The 20,492-nt window shown below is 42.3% G+C and overlaps 2 protein-coding genes across 5 annotated transcripts in view; one reads left to right on the top strand and one right to left on the bottom strand.

Moving 5' to 3' along the window:
• Positions 1-20,492, top strand: part of ralgps2 (Ral GEF with PH domain and SH3 binding motif 2) — a 65,824-nt gene that overhangs the window by 37,672 nt on the left and 7,660 nt on the right. The window lies entirely within an intron of this gene.
• Positions 1,707-18,652, bottom strand: LOC111231936 (angiopoietin-related protein 1-like). Of its 2 annotated transcripts, none has more exons than XM_022759221.1 (6): positions 18,382-18,652; positions 8,363-8,620; positions 7,586-8,203; positions 4,402-4,595; positions 3,146-3,416; positions 1,707-3,002 (listed from the first exon to the last, which is right to left on the bottom strand). In XM_022759221.1, exons 2-6 carry the CDS (start codon positions 8,550-8,552, stop codon positions 2,815-2,817), a joined length of 1,461 nt encoding a protein of 486 aa, XP_022614942.1. In that variant the 5' UTR covers positions 8,553-8,620; positions 18,382-18,652; the 3' UTR covers positions 1,707-2,814. The 2 variants fall into 2 exon arrangements, with proteins under 2 accessions (XP_022614942.1, XP_022614943.1); XM_022759222.1 differs by having other exon boundaries at positions 18,432-18,652.

Raw genomic sequence — 20,492 nt, 5'->3', positions numbered from 1 at the left:
TGTGCGTGTGTGTGTGTGTGTGCGCGCACGCGCGCGCAATTGAGTGAACTCTGACCTGCTATTTGGCTCGGCAGAGACAGATCCCTCCTGTCTGTACTCGCCACAGGGCCAGTCTGTTAAATGTTCAGATGAACTTGTTCCTGTTCTCTAGCCAATCACGCAAGAACAAAGAGCCCACAGAAATATATGGCTCCGCTGTGACAAAACGCACACACTTTAAAAAAGTTTCCCCAACTCGTTATCCATTCACCTTGTCTACGCCAGCCACGTAGCATAAGCAGAATAACAGCAGTAGCTGCTGTCCCCCATCTGTGTACACTGAGTTGGCTCAGTCATGCACTACTGTGCATTCAAGTGTTTGATACTGTTCACAGACAAGTGTAAGTGGAGAAAACATGGATTTGAACCCTAAAAGGTGATGTTGGTCACAATTGTTGGTATGATATAGAAGCTGTTGCATAGCTGATACTTGGACAGGGGAAAAGGGGGTTTAGTGCACATTCTCAGACAGTTTCGCCTGGAAGATTTTTGTAGTGTTGCACTCAGTTGTCCACATTAGAACATGTGTGCTAGATGAGAGAAAACACAACTGAAACATGTCCAGTCTAGACAGGGGATTTACCATTACACTTTTATGATTAGTGTGTTATTGAGTAAGGAATTTTTAATATTTATGACGGTACCAGTTTCATTTTATCATAGTTATGAATGTGATCCTGTGCTAGTGAAGTGTTATTTGTTCTCTGTCAGTGGAGGAAGGGTCAGATACAGGCACGCAGGACCTTGACTTTCTTCTCGTCTAGCGTCCTGGTGCTTTAGTTGTTGGGATAGCTGTGGGCTGCAAGCAAAACAGTGTTGACTAACCAATGGAAAGCACCAGCGGTAAGATGTCAGAAAAGAGATCAGAAAAGCCAACCAACCGACTGACTTTTTTTTTCTCTCCTATGATAGTAAATAGTCCTGTGTGTCAGGAGCTCGTACAGCCAGGCAAGACCTGGTCTGGCCGGGGCTCTTGGACTGCATGAATATATAGTATTTCATATTTCTGACGCTTTTGTTGGCTCACTGAGTGTGTGAGTATATCAGCTATGATGCGTTGACTGTGTGTGTCCATTAGCTTCTCCTTTGTGCATGTGTTTGCATCAGACAAACACATGCTCCTTCTCTTCCCTAGCTATCTGTCTGTCTTTTTATCAGTCTTACTTTCACTCCGCTTCTTTCATTTTAATCTAAATTCTTCTATAGCAGCGTCATTTAATATCCTCCCTGTTATCTATTTCTGTCCGTACCTTGACATAGTCCAATCTGTTCTCCGCAATCTGGCTTTTTCCGCTCACATATTTCCTTTGCTTTAGCGCTCTTCCTTTCAGAACAAGAATAATGGGATTTTAAAAACAGTCTCGCACTGTGGTCACACTTCATTTTTATTCTCCCCATGTTCTTTAATTATCAAATCCCCTTGACCTTCTTCAGTGCCCTAATGGCTTGGAATGCACTGAAATCAGATCAAAGAAATTTGAAGTGGTTTGTTTCAGATGATTGTATCATCCTTTATACGGATAGAGGCTTAGCTGATATTTTTCATACTATAATATTTAAAGTTTCACATTCATAGTGAGATTAATTTTTTGTAAAGGAAAGGGTCACACTTTTATTCGTTTTTGTTATTCATTAAGATGAATCTGAGTGAAGACTGAAGGACAGTGCAATGTTTACAAAAAGAATTTAATTTGACTTGGATGAAAACTGACACTGCATGTCACATACTCTCAATCCTCAAATCAGCTAGACATCCACTTTGGATTTGTTGTGTCTGCTATCTGTGTGTGTGTGTGTGTGTGGTGTGTGTTTGTGTGTGTGGTGTGCATGTGTGTGGTGTGTGTGCATGAGCGTCTGTTCAACTGTTATTAATGTATTTCTACATGGGATACAAAAAATATTTAGAATTGTATTGTTACAGCGCTAGATATAAAATGGCCATGGCTATACTTACTATAAATACACTGATAAATAACAAAGACTGGCAGAGTGACAACATTGTGAACATTTGGCCTGAGTAGAATCACACCTCTTAAATTAACTTTCACAAATAAAGCCAAAGATATTTACATACCAAAGCCAGCTCAGCCATAAGCACATTGAACAAGCACATTGTCACATGAGTTCATTTTTGTTAGGGGTGAAAGGAAACCCCACAAGTCCAGACAAATCCCAGAAACAAGTACACAGTAGGTTCATCAAGGCCTGTCCTCTAAGTATTTGTTTGTCAGGTATTGTAACTGGTAACACAATTTTGAATTGCATTATTTTTCATGCTACTAGGGTTTAAACATCCCAGTACATCCAGTAGCCCCTGGCATGGGCAACACTACCTTCAAAAAGGCACCATTAGCTGCTCGGAAGAAATGTCATGTCTGTAGTAAATTAACATTTCCCTTTATTACATACTGAGTTTCAACAAGAGTGAGTAAAATAGGACACTTGTGAGTAATACTGAAAGGTTCCAGGGAGGTGGATGGACCATTACTGTCCAGACTGAAACATGGAGAAGAGCAGTTATTTATAGAGGGCAATGGCATCAGTCTTCATTTCCATGTTTGAGTCAACCTTGGAGCTAGCCCCTGCACAGACTGTTGGAGTGATTATTGTCTGGTTATGAACACGCGCCACTGTCCCTTCCTCCACTGTCTTTGACGGGGCACAGTTGAACTACGGCAGGGATTCCTGGTCCTGCTTTTACAGTATTTGTTTATGGGTAGACAAAGATAAGAAAAGAGACTGAGGTGCATTTGAAGGGTACCAAAGTTCAAGATCTCAATCGATCGGTCGGATCATGAGGCGCACTGACTTAAGGGAGTAAAAACCTCCTCCATAGTCTGCCCAGAAGATTCCATCCTGAAATTTGCTGCGGTAAACTCCCCCGCTGTACCATACGCCATTCAGGTTGGTCTGGCCACAGGCATTGTACCACCAGCCACCCTTATGGAAGTGGGCGCAGTTGCCTAGTGGAGAGGGACATAAGATCAGAAGACAAGATGACTGTGATGGACAGACAAAGTGGGAGCTTACCCTCTGTTGTGTCAGTACAGTGCAACTAATATAAGAAATCCAAATGCATTTGGAGCTCATCTAGCTTCCACCCTACCAGAAAATGCATCCTTGTCACGATCGAGTGTGGTGAACTGTTTGCCGTTGTGACTGCTGAAGGAGTCCCCAGCGTTTCCCTGGTAGGTGCCAAGCCTCAGCCTGTAACCCTCGCTCTCTGGCTCCAGGTGGAAGCTGCTGTACTCGGCGTACACCTTCTTCCCTGTCCAGTCCTCCAACTCTATCATCATCTTGTAGTCGCCTTGTTTCCCCAGGTTGTAGATATTGTCCAGTCCAAGCCAGTGTTCACCGTCTATGTTACCAAAGCCTCTCTGTAGGGGGACAAGCACCGCAGCATGCTCTGTGTTACCCATTTTCAGTTGTGGTCTGTGTTAAAATCCCATTGCCATGTAGTGCAGACCAAGAAAGTGCAGTATTAATTTAAGTTAGTCGACACTAACCTGCTACCCGTTGAAACAATACATCTCTTTTTATTGTCTGGTTAGTGAAATCACGTCCAAAAAACACGACAGTAAAGCAGAGTGAGGTTAATAAGATTTCTTTGCTGTGTGCTGAGTTTAAAAGAAGTCTTGCCTCTGCAGTCATGTAAAATGAAATCAGATCTGCTTCCTGTTGAGACAATAATGTGCTAAGGTTGTGATCTGTGTTTTCTCACTTGAGATCAATTATGAGAATTGCAGCGGTAGTGGTGAATTGGCTGCGGTTGAATACAGCAAATGCCTGTCACTGATCCAAACAACATGCAAGTATTGATTCTTAAATCTAATTTTATAAATGATGGGGAAACAGAGAAAATGGAGAGACCACTCATTTTGTTTTGTTTTTTTTGTTTTTTTCTCTTTTTTGTTTTTGCTCTGGGTGTTATAAAAACTGGTCCTTTGTCTGTCTCCCCTACTTTATCTGTTAGATCCTGGATCACATCTCAATTGCAAAGGCTGACAGATGGGAAGAAAAAGATGAAAGGATCATTTTCAGTGGGGTTGAGAGCAAAGCTGCATTTCCTTCTCAGCCCACCGGGGCTCTCTTATTGTGTATATTTGTGTGTAGGTCCCTGGCTGAGATTTCGCTGAAAGGAAATCTATTGCTAAGCTGTTTACATTGAAGCAAGTGCTTGCTTAGTGGCCCCAAAATGAACTCCTGAGACTGGGCCGCTTACGAGAGGGGAGAGGAAAAGCTGTGAATACAGGTCTCCCTCAAGAATCAGATTTAAATTTTTAGGTAAAGTTTTATTAAAGGTCTTATAAACCTTATCTTTTAAACCTCTTAAACCTACTGTTCCTTTTTCAATAAACTTACCTTGTAGTTCTCCCAATTCCGAAAGAAGTTAACAGAGCCATCTCTCCTCCTTTGCAACACGGTCCATCCTCCATTGTCAAGGCCATGTTCACACCAGGCTTGGATCAGGCGGTCGCTGCCATCTGTCTTAAGCAGGTACATCCCACTGGTGGTGTGGCCCGCCTTTCGCACCTGGTAACAGTCCCTGAAGGGACCTGGGGTCAGAAATAAGAAAAAGCGGAAGACAAAGAGAGAGATGTGGATTGTGCTTGTGGCTCTGCTTTAAAATGTATGCTTATCACTTCATTTCACTTCATCTGACCAAAACAAAAGCTCCTACATTAGCCCAATAAAATGTTGAAATTAGTTAAAACAAAAGATAAAAAAGCCATAAATCCACAAATTGCTATATAATGTAAAGGAATTATAGTTTCTATATCTTAATCTTTTCTTACTGACTCTTGATTCCTACTAAAATCACCCTCTGCCCAAATCACAGACAGTTTAAGCCTCCTGAGAAAATGCACCATACTGAGTGCCTTGAAGTGAACAAGATGTCTTCTTTTTTCATTGCATATGCAAAAGTCATCATCATCACTCTGGGCGCTATAGTACAGTAGACGAGAGAAAAAGGGGAGACAAAGTTGAGAAGGATCGCTTGATAAGTTTGAGGGGATATATTGTTGTGGCCAGATTCTTTGGAAAATATCTCCTTTAGCTCCAAACATCCTGCAGTCTGAAATTACACAAACATGCATATGCTCACTTAGATTGTTACGTGAATATTCACCTAGAGTTTGTCTTCAAATGAAGGAGTTTGCCTTCAATTGACGCCATGTGGTAGCACTGCACCCAAAGCTGAAGCAGCTGAACCTAAACCCAGCACATTTCCTCTGTTTTCCCCTGTGTGAATATGTGTTAAACCAGAATGAACACAGGCATTGTGTGAGGGCCTCCAGGGCCTAAATGCCTATGGAAGATGGTTTTCTCAACTGAGTATAGGAGCACATAGGGAACCAGTGTAATGGCCTGGTACAGATACCTAAAACTCCCCAGCACAAGCGTATATTTTACTAGTAATGATATGTCTCCATCAGAACTGTCAGGGGTTCTCTAACATATTCCCCCTTCTTTCTTTCCTTTTCTGTCACTTTCTTGTCAGTTTCTCTGAACTGTGCTTTAAGAGATTGAGGTTAAATATAAATCCAGTCATCAAGCCATAGTGTTTTAAAAGGGCTGAACTAGACCAAACTGTGGTCGGTCAATGTCTATTTACAGTAGTAGTGAACCTACATGGAAAAGAACCCATTAGTGCTCTTTGGTGACTTGGCTTTGGGTTTGAAGTTTTACCCATTTTCCTTTCTGATTTAGATACACACTATATGTTGAAAAGGGTACATTCATCCATGGATACTTAACAATGGCAGTCAAATAGAAAATGAAAGGAAATTATTGAAGTAGAGTGCCTATCCATATTACAAGAAAGGCTTTAGTAGGTTTTATGGAAAAGTTAAAAATATGGCCTGAAAATTAAATGGCGAAGGATGATGTGTCGGCCACCCCAGAAAAAAAATGATACATCCCTGGCTTTCTGTTGTTTTTCTTGGTTGAAAATAAACTGGGAATGTCCAGATGGAGAACTTTGTTTCGGTCATTGAAGAAAAATAGATTTTGGCAGTTTGTGAAAGCAGAATTTTAACACTGACCTTTTCATCTATAGTATGGACAAGGCCTGTGGAATTGGATGATTATTGAATTGCAGCTCTCAGTTGTAATGAGCTATGATTAACTAATACCACACTGAAATAACAGTTCAGCAAGACCTCAGTGAAGTAGGTGGAGAATTGTTATGCACAACCAGAAATAGCCATAAGAACTTTCAGTTTTTTTTTGTAATCTAGAAATGGAGTCCCTCCCACACCTCTTCTTTCTTTCTTTCTTTCTTTCTTTCTTTCTTTCTTTCTTTCTTTCTTTCTTTCTTTCTTTCTTTCTTTCTTTCTTTCTTTCTTTCTTTCTTTCTTTCTTTCTTTCTTTCTTTCTTTCTTTCTTTCTTTCTTTCTTCCCTTTTTCCAAAGGTTTTTGGAGGCTTTTTTAATATGGCTCCCTTGCTTCTCTGCTTACTGGACTTGAAATAGGCCTGTCATTATTAGTGCTGTAAGCAGGCTGGAGGTGTTCAGTGTTCTACTGAGACTGGTTTCTGGAGGATCAAGCACAGACTTATCAAACACCTTGGATTGAATTTGCACTTCTCATTACAGTAAAATGGCAGTTTCTGATTTAATCAGATACCAGAGAAAATATTTGTTGCCTCAACATTCCTGTGGGAATCATATTATGTCACCATGTGATTCCCCTGCCAGTATTCAAGCCGACCACCTTTTATTCCCCTTTTTTGTCTGAGGGATGTTATGCATGATTTCATCCATTTAACCATCTGGTTGTATAACCCCATCAACATTACCCACCGTAGTCTAATCGCCAGTCAAAATACAGCAGCCCTGACCAATTTTACGGAGTCATTTCCAAGTAAAGTTGTAACCTTGCAAATTGGTTTCATATTGGAGATGATATCTGTCAGATGTTAGAATTAGTCAGTGTGTGTCATGAAAATAAAAGAGGATTCTTATCTATCTGAGATTTTTATCTGATATGATGGTTTTGTTTAGGGGTCTGAGACTTCATGGATTAGTCCATTCCATGTGTGCTTTGTTTCCGTATACCTCACCCTTTTATTTCTTGAATACAATAGAACACATATAGGACTGACTTCAGCCTTGCAGTAGATACATATTTTCCCATTTAACTGAAGTGTTTTTAATGCTGTTCAAAGAAGCCTTACCTTCATTCCACTAATTTAGTGCATATGCTCAGTGCAATGCAGCCAATAGAGGCAGCCAAGTAGGAATCAAAGGAATTTATGATTTCATTGCTTCTGTAGCATGCCAAGCATGAGCCAACTGTGCCTCAGCAATACCTACTGTTGTTAGAAATTATGTTTTGAATTGCATTGTGTAGGTAATTATGTTTTAGTAGTTGTGTGTACAATTAATTACGACAATTACTGTTGTAATTGACAATTACTTTAAAGGCCTTTTGTTTTTGCTCAGCTTCCTTTTCCTAAAAAACAATTAAATCCCTGATTATTTTACAGTGTTCATTCACTTATTCCTCCATCATCCCCTGCTACTTGAAAATTGGTACATACCATCTGAGGTAAGTGTTCCCTGTGGTGGTGGAGGGTTGATCCCAAAGGGGTTTGCAGTTGGGGAGTCCATGCGTGATCCTCTGGGAAAGGCACGATTGTTATTGTCCCTCTGTATCTCATTAGTAAAACGATTATTAACTGGTATATTCTGTGGTACCACCTGTACCAGCGGAGGAACCGCGGGCAGCTCACTGCGTCCCATCCTCAGACACTGGTCCTCCAGTGCAGAGATGAGAATGGACTGGTTGTTGACCACCCCGGCCATAGTGGCAAACCGGGCCTCCAGCTCCTTGTACCTTGAAGCCAGTCGCATCATCTCAGAGGTCACGTTGAGGACACGGTTCTCCAGCTGGGCCAGCTCAAGAGAGTTATCTCTTTTCCTGATGATCTCATGCAGCAGCTGCATATAGAGCTGGGTCACCCTGGAGTTCATGTTCCTGCTCTCTTTCCGCAGCAGCTTCATCTCATTCACCAAGTTACCATCCACATCCACCACCAGCTGCAGCGTCTCAATCTCACGTCGCTGTTTGTTGAGCACCTCCCGCACATCTGCAATGTCCATACGGGTCACTCTGTCCTTGTCTGGTTCGGGGCCTGTGGTGCTGGCACAGATTGGACCTGTTGACAGATATGACTTATTTAGTGGAGTACCAAGAATGTATTAGGGGAAAAAGGTGAAAAGAGATAATAAAGACTAGTTATATATCCTTGATAAATGAATACAGCTGTATGGTGAATAACTGAAGGTTTATTGCTAAAATAAGGTAACATATGAACCTGTGATTCTCTGCTCTGGTACGAGGAAGGTGTAGGAACACTTTTTGGCATCAGGATCCTGGGGAGCTCTTTTACTCCTGTGGAGAGAGGGCTCTTTGGTCCTCCGGGCTTCCCTGGAACTCCTGCAGTAACTTTCCTCCCATTGGGAGAGACAGAGCACGGCGCACAGGCTCCACATCAGCCCCTGCATTGCTGCTGGCTGGTTAGATGAATAGATGGACAGGTACTGGTGCTCCCTCTAAGTCCCTCCAGGCCTTCCTGCAAGAATACAAGTCCTTAGGAGTTAAGAGCTGGAAACAGCCACTTCTTTGTCTACAGAGGTTAACAAAGGGAATGTCAACTACAGAGGTGTTGATTGGATACTTTTCAAGAGCAGAGGAAATTACTGCCATACGATTTTAATGAAAAGGTGTTTCACACTTCTGCAAATATCCACAGACAATCAGTAATTGTATAGAAAAGTGTCCTCTCAGTGTGAAGTAGCAGAGATGTCAGGTCTTTGTTTCACTTAATTTTGTTTGTGTGGAAATTCTGAAAGAGAGAACACAACTTCTGACCAGCCAGAAGCAAGAGGTCTGCTTTCCATCTCAGTTAGTTCCCCTGCTGACTGACAACCCTTTTTTCTGAGGCCGTGTTGGTTTTCCCTGATACGTGGCGGCTGGCTGTGCTTTATCTTTGGTACCTGCCCCTGCACTTAATTTATCTTCTTTAGTCTTAGAATGAGATTTTTCTTTCTTTAGCAAACTCCTTTCCTCTCGTCTTGTATAGTATACTCCTTAATGGTCTTTCTTGAGGAAATCTTCCAGAAACTCTTTTTAGGAATCTAGGAACTTATTTGAATGTTGACCACAGGAACCTATGTCTAGTATTGGTTTCTAGGTCATAGTATAGTTCCTGTCCCCTCAACAGTCACTGCTCCTGAGTTGAGCCTTTCTAATGGCCCAGTAAGTGATGTGCAGTGCTACATGGCTGATTGATCAGACATTTTCATTCGTATCAATATTAGGAGAAGGATGGGAATATTCTTGTAATGTTAACTTTTAATGAACTGTTATGTAGCCTACTTCCAGACCAATCTAAAATGATTGTCCTTAAAAGGGAGACACTTTATCACTCAGTTTCAGTGCAATTACAGTGTGTATAACCATCGTTTTTAGTCTCCCTTTCTACTTCGTCATCTTTTTTCCAGCAATGATTCTATCAGCATGCAAAATTACATAATAAACCATCAACACTTTTGACTTTGTGATTCCCCTAATATTCACATTTGTTTGGATGCAGTGACAATGCAAACTGAAATGGCTTAATTAACTTTTAGTCTTTTAGGCTCCTTAGTTCTAAGTATTTGATCAAAGTGGCCGAGAAGAGGGTTCACGATCTCTCTTACTGCTCAGAAATCTGACCTTATTGTCTCATACAATAGTGTTACTTATATACATATTTGCACAGTGCCCCCCCCCCCCCCCCCAGTAAAACACATTGACCCCTAATTCCAATGCAGCTTCCTGTGAGACAGGTTGAAAATGCTCATTCCTGTGCGCTCACTGCTCCACATGGCTCCACACATCCAACAGGAAAGCAGGAAAGCTTAGGAAGTAAAATTTGTGTTTCACTTGAAAGAGTTTACACATATACACACACACACAGGCACACAGGCACACAGATAGTCACTACAGGGGTGTGAGACAAAGTCAAGAAAACAGTGTGTGCACAGTTGTCTTCAGCCTTGTCTAATTTGAGGGAAGACTCTTGGCACTCACCTCTTTCTTATCCCCGGTCATTTTAGTTCTGTTTCTCATCAGTGCACAAGCACAAAAGCCTCATACACAGATGTACACACTACTCCATTTGACACCCTGGCCTGGGCCTGCGCAAGGCCAGGACTGTCTAGTCCTCCTAATCCACTCCATCACTCTTCACAGTCAGTCTTTACTCAGTGCCACATCATTAAGTCCTACCTCCACCCTGAAACTCAGGCGCTGTGTGTCTCCCATATGACGCCATTGTGGTTCTTCAGGAATTCTAGAAATTCTGTCACTTGGAACAATGTGAAGAAGGGACAGGATTACAGCTAACACTGCAGATCTGTATTGTGTATGTGCACTCTTGCTGGTATGCATACGCTTGTGTGTCCATCTGTATGATTGAATACTGTGTGCGCATGACTATCTAGGGACGTTATTCATTTTCATGGTTGTGTGTTTTTCCAGCAGCCGTTGTGTCTGACAGCGTAACCAGGTACTGTATCCTTGCTGACCTCAGTGAGAGCTGCTAATGACTTTAACAGCAGCATCAGCGGTATCAGTTCTCAAGTGTGTCTTCTCTTCCAAACTATGACTGGTTTTCTACTATTGCTGTGAGCTTCACACAAGTGTCCATACTCAGCATCGTCTACAGTCTAGGGGGTATGACCAGGCCAGGCAACAGCTCATCAATCAGCTATCACCTCCTTTATTTTCCATCTCTTTCTTGTCATCCTTTAGTTTTCCTTCTTTCCTTCTCTTTCCTGTCTTGTTGAGCCTGATTTCCTCCTGGGTGGTGGTTCTGAGTACGAGGGGCCTAGTCTCTTTCATGGAACCACAACATATCAAAGACATTCCAGCGAACGTGAAGAGGTCACCAGTGTGTTGTGAAGGTACAAGGTTTACAGTGTTTCCTCAGAACAAGTGGAGCGGCTCCTTCTTTCGATCCCAACAAACCAAAACCAAACACTGCTGAAGGGCTTAGAGACTTGGAGGGCTATTGAGCGGAAAAGATAAAGTGCTCCCCTGTGGGAGTAAAAACGTCATGCATGTGAATGTACCTTCACATACTACGGTTGCAGTCAGCATGCTGATGTTTGTATTCTGTAGATTTGAAATTTGGATTTCTTTTTGCAAGCTAAGAGCTATATCATCTAGATTACAGAGCGTTCGTATTGATCAGTGCAGAGGCCCTACTCGACAAGCTATATTGGTTCATCATCTCCATTAATAGGTCACATCTGGCGCTTTTCAGATTCAACAACAAAAGAAGCAACAAATAAAACTCCATGCATGACAGAGTAGACAGACTTGGATGTTTCTCAACAGGCTGCACTTAAAGTCTGTTTACTGAATATGGTTTTAGTTTATAATGAAAGCACTGTCTAACTCTGGACTGTATGTATGTGGGCAGTTTTCAGTGCACAAAAGCAAATAAAGTTGCATGCATTGTTTTATTTCCACACTTGACAAAAACAAATGTTTGCTTTTGGCTGCATGTCTGGGGTATTGTGCCTTGGCATGAATGGGCAATGTTCCTTCACATGCTTCTAACTGAGCAATACTTAGCTGGAAATACATTGAGAGGTGCTTCAGAGAAATGTTAGATACAACCAGAACGTAGAGGAGCACTGACTTGTGTCGACAAATACAGCAGAGACAGAACAAGGGAAAGCGAAGAGGAGCGACAGGCTGTAAGGCTGAAACAAAGCACAAAGATTTAAAGAGATATCATAGATAGTAGAGGATTAAAGACGACACTAACAGAGGTAGAAAGTGGGTCAGGGCCTTTTTTCCTTCCTGGCCAGGCATCCTGAACATAATTTGAGGCAGAGCGTCTGATAGATAACATACTCCCATTCCTTTTTTTTTTTAAACTTTTTTATTCTTGACAGATTTGCACTCTTTTATCAGCCTGTTTCTTTCCATTTAATTAATTTCCTCTCTGTAAACTGTCTCCTCACTTTCCGTGTCTTCCTTTTTTGAACACTCTCCTTCCTCTTTGCATTCTGTGTTTGGTGTTCCTTCCACTCTTCAGCTACAGCTATATAACTTTGTCAGAGACATGTGAAAGTCATGGATTGTAAGCCATTCAGCAAATAATCTTGATCTTGTATTTCTCAACATCCATGTGAAAGCAGTGAAACTCTGTGTGGATAAAGGATTTGAAGCGGGCCTCTCATTCTGTCTTCTTCGTATTTTGGCAACAGTACGAGCTTCATCAGTCTTCCTAATTGCACTGCTGGGTTGTCACCCCACTAATAGTTATTAATAGTCAGGAGACACATGACAGTGGCTTTTTAATTGTCCTCACTCCCCCCCTGTCTGTCTCACTGTGTCTGAGCTATGGTTTAATTTACTTTCATGGCTGTTATTGGAACAGTCTAAGCACAGACAATATTTATGTATAGCCTATTTCCTTTTCTTTCCACCACACACTCTTTCTCGTCCAAATGGGAAGAATTTTCATTTGAACAGGACAAGGTCATTAAAGTAACTTGGTTATCTTCTAAACACAAACTTTCAAATCTGCCATATGTGGCATGGCTTTGTGTTTTGTTTGTTTTTTTTATTCCTTCTCTTGTGTCATTATACAAGATTAAGAGTTCTGCTGGTTCTTATTGAACACAGCTCTCGGCCTTGGACAGCAGAGGTGATTTTCTGAGGTCTGGCCTCAGATGTTATAATAATTAAAGAGTTTAGTGCCATGCTGACAGATCTCTGGACTGCCTCACGCACACACAAATGCACACAGTTATTTTTCTCCACACTGCCATATTTGCACACAATTCCCACACACAGACACACACAACGTGCAAAATGATGCCAACTATGCCCCTTTGATAAAGCCGAGAGCTGAATAACTATTTCAGATTGTGTGCGTCTCACTTGTTAGTTCTCACAACTCACTCTAGATATGCGTATATATATATATATATATATATATATACTGTATATATATATAGCGAGGAGGACACTGCCTTTCGTCTACCTTGGTTTTCTGTGTAGGGGCTGATGTTGTACATGAATGCTGCTTAGCTTTGTGCCTGAGTTGGAGGCAGAATTAATTATTTTCTGTATGTTGTAAAAGAGGAAATGACCAGAGAACCCATTAAGCAAGACGGCAACGCTGCTTACTTAACTCCGAGACAGGAAACATTTGTTTTGCCTCGCTGGTTAAACAACATAATGAATGTTGGTAGTTACCTCAGAAAGACAGCCATATGTCACACTTGTACCTTGAAGTTACACTGTATGTATTGGCACAAAGTGTCTCGTGATCTGAGCCAAGGCAATCAACTGTTTGATAAACTGATTAATAAACAAGTGGTTTAAAGTGCTTCCATGGAAATTTGGCTTGCTGCAGGTGGTTAGAAATGAAGGGGACGCCAAGTGTGCTCTTTATCATGGGCCCTTTAAAGTCACTATCTTACAGTATTTATCATATTTATACTGTGTGTGTGTGTGTGTATGGTTTCTTGAGAGTCGTACAAATATGCATGTGAGCAATCTGTCTACGTCATACTGTGTAGTTTAAGGCAAGTTATTGGTTGTTGCATCTCTTATTCATCTTTAACAAATTAGGTTTAATAATATGGAGCAAAGATGAGTAACAGATGTGTTTAGTGTGTCAGCATTTAGTAATAACTACATTATGTTCACATTATGAATTTCAGTATAACTGAAGTTCTCAGAAAGTTTGACTGCAAACTTGATAGTTTGTGTGTTGTGTTGTGGAGAGTCTGTTGTGATTCAGATCTGCACTGGACTTTTGAATGCAGGAGTATGAACTAGAAATATAAAACTTAGATTGATGTGTCACTGCCAGAAGTTTCATTTGATTGTGTTTGTTTCAGATCTCATGGGTAGCGTGTCTTCTGCAGTGATTTACCAGTTCTGATGTGTCAGTGTGTAGCCTGATGGATAACAGTTCAACAAGTGGGGGGGAAGACTTGAACAAAATCTATTTATATTTTCATAGCCAGTGTATTTCCCAGCCTCAAAATCCCCCACTTCCACTCGCCCATCTGGTCCTCAGACTTTCCCACAACAAGTCCAAAATGCCCTGAAACACACAACACACCTTCTCTGCTCAGAAGAGAGAGAAAAAAGTATAAACAAAACGGGATGAGTCAAGGAGAGGAGCAATAATAAACAGCGGCTCTGCTTTACATCAAAACATCTCTGAAAACGGCACAGCCAGCTCTACTGTTAGTACACAGTCAGAGACTGAATTCCTCCCGGCGTTTCATCCATACATGATGTCATCAGCCACCGTTTTTGTCAACAGAGCTGAGTTACATGACCACTCGTATACCCTGACCCTCAAACACACAAATTGACTCATTGCATGCTCACTAAAACAATTGGTTACAGAGCCACAAGCAGGAAAATGAAGGGAACTGAAAGCTGAGAAACCATCTAACGGCGCGGAATAAAGAACAGAATGAAAATCAGTGAAGAAATAGCTAAGATGTGATGTTATGGAGAACGGGGGCTGTAGAGGAGAACGCAGCATGAGTGAGGAAGTCGTAAAAGAGCTGACATTATGAAACAATTAATGATAACAAAAACAACAGCATGCACACTGAGAAGATCACTACCATCCGCAAGGAAAAAACTCATAAAAGCTTCATCAATGTAACTGAAGAAATCATACTAAATTGCTACCACAGTGGAATAGCAAACACCTTGCGCTACAGTATTAATGGTGCTTTTTTTTATATCCCCTAATTAAACTGTGCATGTTGAAATTATTAAAAGGAAATCAAGTGAGGTACAAAGAGTTGGAATAGGATTTTCTCTGCATTTATAACAGGAGCCAGTGATTGAGACTGGAGCCCCCCCTCACTAGAATGTAAAAATGAAGGATGAGGTGGAAAAATTAGGACGTTATGTTAGATTAAGTGGTTCAATTTAAGAAGACATTATCCTGTGGTTAGAATACAACCCAATAATAACTACAGAAGTGATTCCCACCTCCTGCTTTCTAGCTACTGAGTTGTCCACATTCATGATGCTACATTACTGAGGAAGAACCCCCTAAGGCACTGTGGGCCCCCATCTGGTTTCCTTCTACTGTAGTGAAACTCTAAACATGTGGGCTGATGTAGGGGTCAGAGGTCTATATGTGGGGATTAGGGTGCAGCCCCACCCTTCCTCTACTCTTCCCACCCCCCACCCCCACCAGTCCGCTCCACAACCCCTGCAATCAATCGGTCTTTGTGGAAAGTGGGTTCACCCCTCTTCCTCTTTTGGCACAACACATACACACAAACACACAGGAGCACAAACACTCTTATGTTCTTATGCTCGGGGTATCGGGGGAAGGGGCAAAGTTCATATAAGGCCGTCGATCTCTAGCTGTCACACACGGTAAAGATAAGGACTCTCAACTCTCCCAACAGCCTCCTCCATCACTCCATGACTCATCCCCTTACCTCCCCCAGCACAGAACACAAACACAGCCGTCTTAAACTCATGTCTACCCCAGTAATTTATTACCCAGGCTGACAGATCAGCAGTTTCCTCGCCTGTTCAGGTGGCTTTTCTCTCTGATTATAATAAACCAATAAAGTGGCACTTGGCTTTGAATGAACACATGAGGTTTCAAGCATTAGAAAAGAGCTGGAGGAGGGTCAGGGGAGAGAGGAGAGCCAGGAGGGGATAGTATTAAAAAGTTACAGCATTTATATAAGTGTTTGTTTGGCTGGACAGTGTAAATTTTCATACTTAGGAGATTCCTCGTAACTGCTCACACATAGTCATTCTTGGATTTTATTTCTCCTCTGGGTCACACCTCACCTTAAGCTCATACCACTAACTGCACATGCTTTCTATTAGTTGAATCAACACACGCACACGCACACACACACGCACACACACAGCATTACACACCCATTGCCCACTGGCTCTGCTTAGTTACATGCCTCTACTTCTCTTGTCTGTTTATCCCGACCTCCTGGCTGACCTCTTCCTCCCTATGGTGACCTGTCCATTCAGCTGTGTCCAAGCTCTCATTAGGGGGATTCTAAATGAGCTTCACGGTGCAGCTAGAGGCTTTTCTTTCACATTTTACTTCACTTGGCTCTTTTTTTTCCCCCCATAGTTAATAATTTGTTGCTCTTTTCTCTATCCAAAAACGCTGCAGCTAACTCTGTGACTCATAATGTAGGGTTGAGTTTTAAGTGATAAAATGTGTCCATCTTGTTCTGCTGTGTTAGATGTAACCACATGTGGTCAGCACAGTGCATGGGCAGTGTTTTTGGACAAGCCCATGTCTGTATCCTGCGTGTGTGCGTGTGCGTGTGTGTGTGTGTGTGTGTTATCTTGCATCTACTTCTATATGTGGCTCTGTTTCACTGATAAGATCAGTCGAGCCGTCGGTTACACATCTGTGTCTGTGAAGGGTCCACACACAGCCCCAGGTTAAACAGTAAGATACGATTGGATGCATGCCCATCGCCCCAAAAAAACCCAGTTGGCTGATGTTGGCTGAGTGAGCTATCAGTCTCCTGCTGGGTTACAACATAGTCTGTGACAGGACGGCAGGGAAAGGGCAGCGGTTAACCACCCCTGACAGCCCAACCATGCACTACCTGAACGCTATTTATTGGCTTGTCCAGGAAGTTTTAAAAACACTAAATAGCAAAGACATCAAACAGATTTTCTGTTGTGATTTACAGTCCGGGATGAGGGTTAAGCGAATGGTTAGTTTATGTGTGGACTGGTAGTAATGACCCATTTAAAGCTTTTTCCCATGCCTGCTCCCCATGCTCCCAAGTTTCAGGTGAACCTGAGGGCCAAGCATTGCGGCTCAGCACAGAATGTTCTGGATATTTCTTGGACAGCTGCGCCTGCCTCCTCTTTATCTTTTTAACTGTCTCTCTTCTTTTCCAGCCTGAGTTATTGGAGGTATTGATATTTAGATTTATTACTCTGACGGGAAAACGAGCAAACTCACGAAATGTTTTCTGAGCCATTTGACATAACCTCATTTTGCTTTCGACTTGAAGCTCAGGCTCTTTGAAGGTGTGTGTGTGTGTGTGTGTGTGTGTGTGTGTGTGTGTGTGTGTGTGTGTGTGTGTGTGTGTGTGTGTGTGTGTGTGTGTGTGTGTGTGTGTGTGTGTGTGTGTGTGTGTGTGTGAGTGTGTCTCATGGTCGTTTACAACATCCACAGATGTGGCTTTGTAGTGAACAGACCATTTTCTGCAGATCCCACCAACAGACCTGGACCTAAGTGAAAACATTTGAAGATAATTGTGAGTTGTTGATATGGAAGCGCATCGGACTGATGCTATTTAATGTTCAAAGCTTTTGTCATCATGGCAAGGTTTCGACGAAAGTGTTTTATGTCCGTGGGGTGTATTTAATAGAGGATGTGGTTAGGATTGTGTTATATAGTATCATCTCTTTTCTTTTAAATCCGACCCTGTGAAGGAGACTTGTATCATCACAGATGGTCCACAAACTACAATGTATTTTTTTTTTCGTCACGGCTTTATAATGTGTATAGTATTATTGATCTAACCCTGATTCAGGCAGGTTAACTCGACTCCATCCGTGCACCCCTGTTAGCAGCTAGGCTCAGATGGTGCTGTATTAGGAAACCAAAAGCCAAGAAAAAATAAACAAGCCAGGCTCCAGAGCTGAAATCTCTCCATCTGATCACATCAGTCTCCCTCAAGTGTTTAACTGGAATGCTCTACTTTTCTTTCTGTTCACTTTTTTTTCCTTCTTTAGTTTTCTGTTTCTCTTCAAGTTCAAGCGGAGTGTAAATTATAGATAAAGTTTTGCAGTTGGGAAGAACACACTGAGACAACGATGACTAAAAAATTTTTCCTTATTTGAGTTTTTTTTTTTTCTTTAAATATTGTTCTCCTAAAAATGTCTTATTGCATAACCTGCATCACCCTGGAAAGGCAAAAACCACCAAATACCATACTTTATAAATTAACTCTCCCACAAATGTCATCCAGCATACGCTTTGCACCCCTCTCTTGGTCTCACATACCGTCACATGTGTTAAATGTATATACATAATACAGCTCTCAGTATGTCCCAGTCCTCAGACTCCAGAGGAAAGCCAAAGAAGCGTTGCTAAATGTTTCTGTCTGCAGCTGGAGCCTCCAGTCACGAAACGTCCTAACCTCTCCAACCTCTCAGCCAGAGCTCTCACAGCTGCCCAGACATATTTACTCATACATACACCTAACACATACACTGACACACTCAAGAATCAAACTCGGAAACAGAATGAACTCAGACAACATTTACCTTTTTGTTACCAGTAGGGAGGGGTGTGTTTCCTGCAGTTATAGTTTCACCTGTGTATTGTATTGTGTCTTCACCGAGCTGCAGTGCTCAGGAATCATCTCTCTGTCTCTCTTTGTCCCAGTCTTCAGAGGTGCTGCCCTCCACTCACTCCTTCTGTCCTGTAGCTGAAAATGACAGTATACAGCCTTTTGTCAAGGCCCTACTTCCCAAAGATGTCCTCCTCTCTGTGGACTCAGCTGTCCCGGGGCTCAAGCTTGGGCATGGTTCAAAAGCCGGCCACTTCAACAGACTGAGCTCTGGCGACTGATGCTTTTGAGTTTTTCACAAAGGATGGGGGAGACTAGAGGAGGGGAGGGGAAGGAGGAAGAGAGGGGAGGAGAAGGGGGATGAGGGTGTGGGAGTTGGAGATTGCCTTTTTTTTTTTCTTCTATTTTTTTGGAGTGGCCCAGCCTACCTCTGATGTCACTCTGATGGAAAAAAAAAAGAGAGAAAAAGAGAATAACAGAGCTCATTAAGTTTCCCATCCTGGACAATGGCCTTCGTGATTCTTAGGCAGGAGAAGTAGATTGAGTGGAAGGAAAAAAAAAATGTGTTTGAATTCAGAAGTGGTTTTGCTGAGTTTGGAGCACAGGCTCGAACTGCTTTGACCCCTTCTTCCTCAATTACAAACCCCCGATTCCCTTCTCTTTTTTTGCTTTTTTTTTTTTTTTGCTTTTTCCTCTAGCTGTGGGAAGAACAGATTCAAATGCTGCTAAGGTTTCTGAACAGCTTCCTATTGAGTTTCAGCTGGGTATGTGAGAGCAGGAGACAGAGGCAGGTAGATAAAGCTGATTAGTGCTGTTATTGCAGCAGAGATCCTGGCTCCAGGTGTAGTCTGAGCTTGTCTGGTCTTTACTTGCACCTTATCACCACAGTCATTTACTTTAATGTCTCTAGAATAGTCAGACATGGACAAAACATTTTTTGAGCTGAAATATTTGACACACCTCTTTTTGGTGACTGGCTAAGAGGAGCAGACGGAGGAGATGTTTCCCCTCCCTGCATTGTGACCATCCTTAGGTTTCTAACTTGATCCTTGTCATACAAGTTTTGCCACATGTAAACACGAAGTGTCTGTTTACCCTAACCACAGGTTCTCTGAGCACGCATCTGTCTGTGGGTGTTCCTGGCAGTATGGATTTGTGCATGACTAACTGCTGTTATCCCTGACATGCTCTCAGAGGAGCAGCTATAGCGGTTAAGCCTTCAGGATCCCTCTCTTCCTCCTCTTCTCCCCATCTTTCACTTCCCCCCTCACAGCTGAGTCTTCAAACGCTTTTAGACTGCCTCTCTCTCTCGCTCCCACCCTCCCTCCCTCCCTCCCTCCCTCCCTTCGTCCCTCTCTGATTCTAATCAGATGGTGTTGTGTTTGTGTGTGTGTCTATGGTATCCTGAAGATGAGGTCTGGCCCTTCTATTTATTGGACTTGGTCTTGCAGTCCTGTTGTCGTTACTTATTTGTACATCTGCGCTTACACTCTGCATGCACAGTGTACAACACCGTTTCCCAAGAAAGCGAAGGTGTGGGTGACATAAGTCTACTGTGTGATGACTTTTCTTACATCTGCACTCAATTTCACCGCTGGCGTGTGAAAGATACATTGAGCAAGAGAGAAGAGGAGGAAAGAGAGCAATGGAAAGGAAGGCGCACCATCAGTTCACTTCTGAAGCTTGTTAATCTCTCTTTTCAGAATGCTGGGAAGCTGCTCCTGGGTTTGTCTCTCAGTGTTAATATTTATGTAATGAGAGACTAAGAATCTCAGCTCTGCTCCAACTCTGCCAAAAAGAGGTAATGAGAGAGGGAATGAGGGGGAGAGTTGGCGATGGCCTTGAATTCGAAAGGCTGAAGGCTGAAGAGAAGATCAGTCGTCCACTCAGGGCGCTCATTTAGATCTGTTGGGAGCAGATCAGGGCAAAAAAAAAAAAAGTCAGTTAGAAATTTGAGCAATGTATATGCAAATAGGAGGGTTTGTGCAAGGTTTTTATTCCTGTATGTTTTGGCCCGTGTAATATCAAACAAACCGTCTGCAGTTACCAGCTGGTCTTCACACCAAGAAATCCACAGCTCCAGGG

This window comes from Seriola dumerili, unplaced genomic scaffold (assembly GCF_002260705.1).
Source record: "Seriola dumerili isolate Sdu_G_001 unplaced genomic scaffold, Sdu_1.0 BDQW01000321.1, whole genome shotgun sequence".
Lineage (NCBI taxonomy): Eukaryota > Metazoa > Chordata > Actinopteri > Carangiformes > Carangidae > Seriola > Seriola dumerili.
This window is presented reverse-complemented; position numbering and strand designations above follow the sequence as displayed.

Coding starts and splice junctions, on each gene's coding strand:
- LOC111231936 (XM_022759221.1), bottom strand. CDS start 8,552: ATGCAGGGGCTGATGTGGAGCCTGTGCGCCGTGCTCTGTCTCTCCCAA. Junction 3,417..4,401: donor GGAATTGGGAGAACTACAAG/GTAAGTTTATTG, acceptor GTCCCCCTACAG/AGAGGCTTTGGTAACATAGA. Junction 3,003..3,145: donor TGACAAGGATGCATTTTCTG/GTAGGGTGGAAG, acceptor CCTCTCCACTAG/GCAACTGCGCCCACTTCCAT.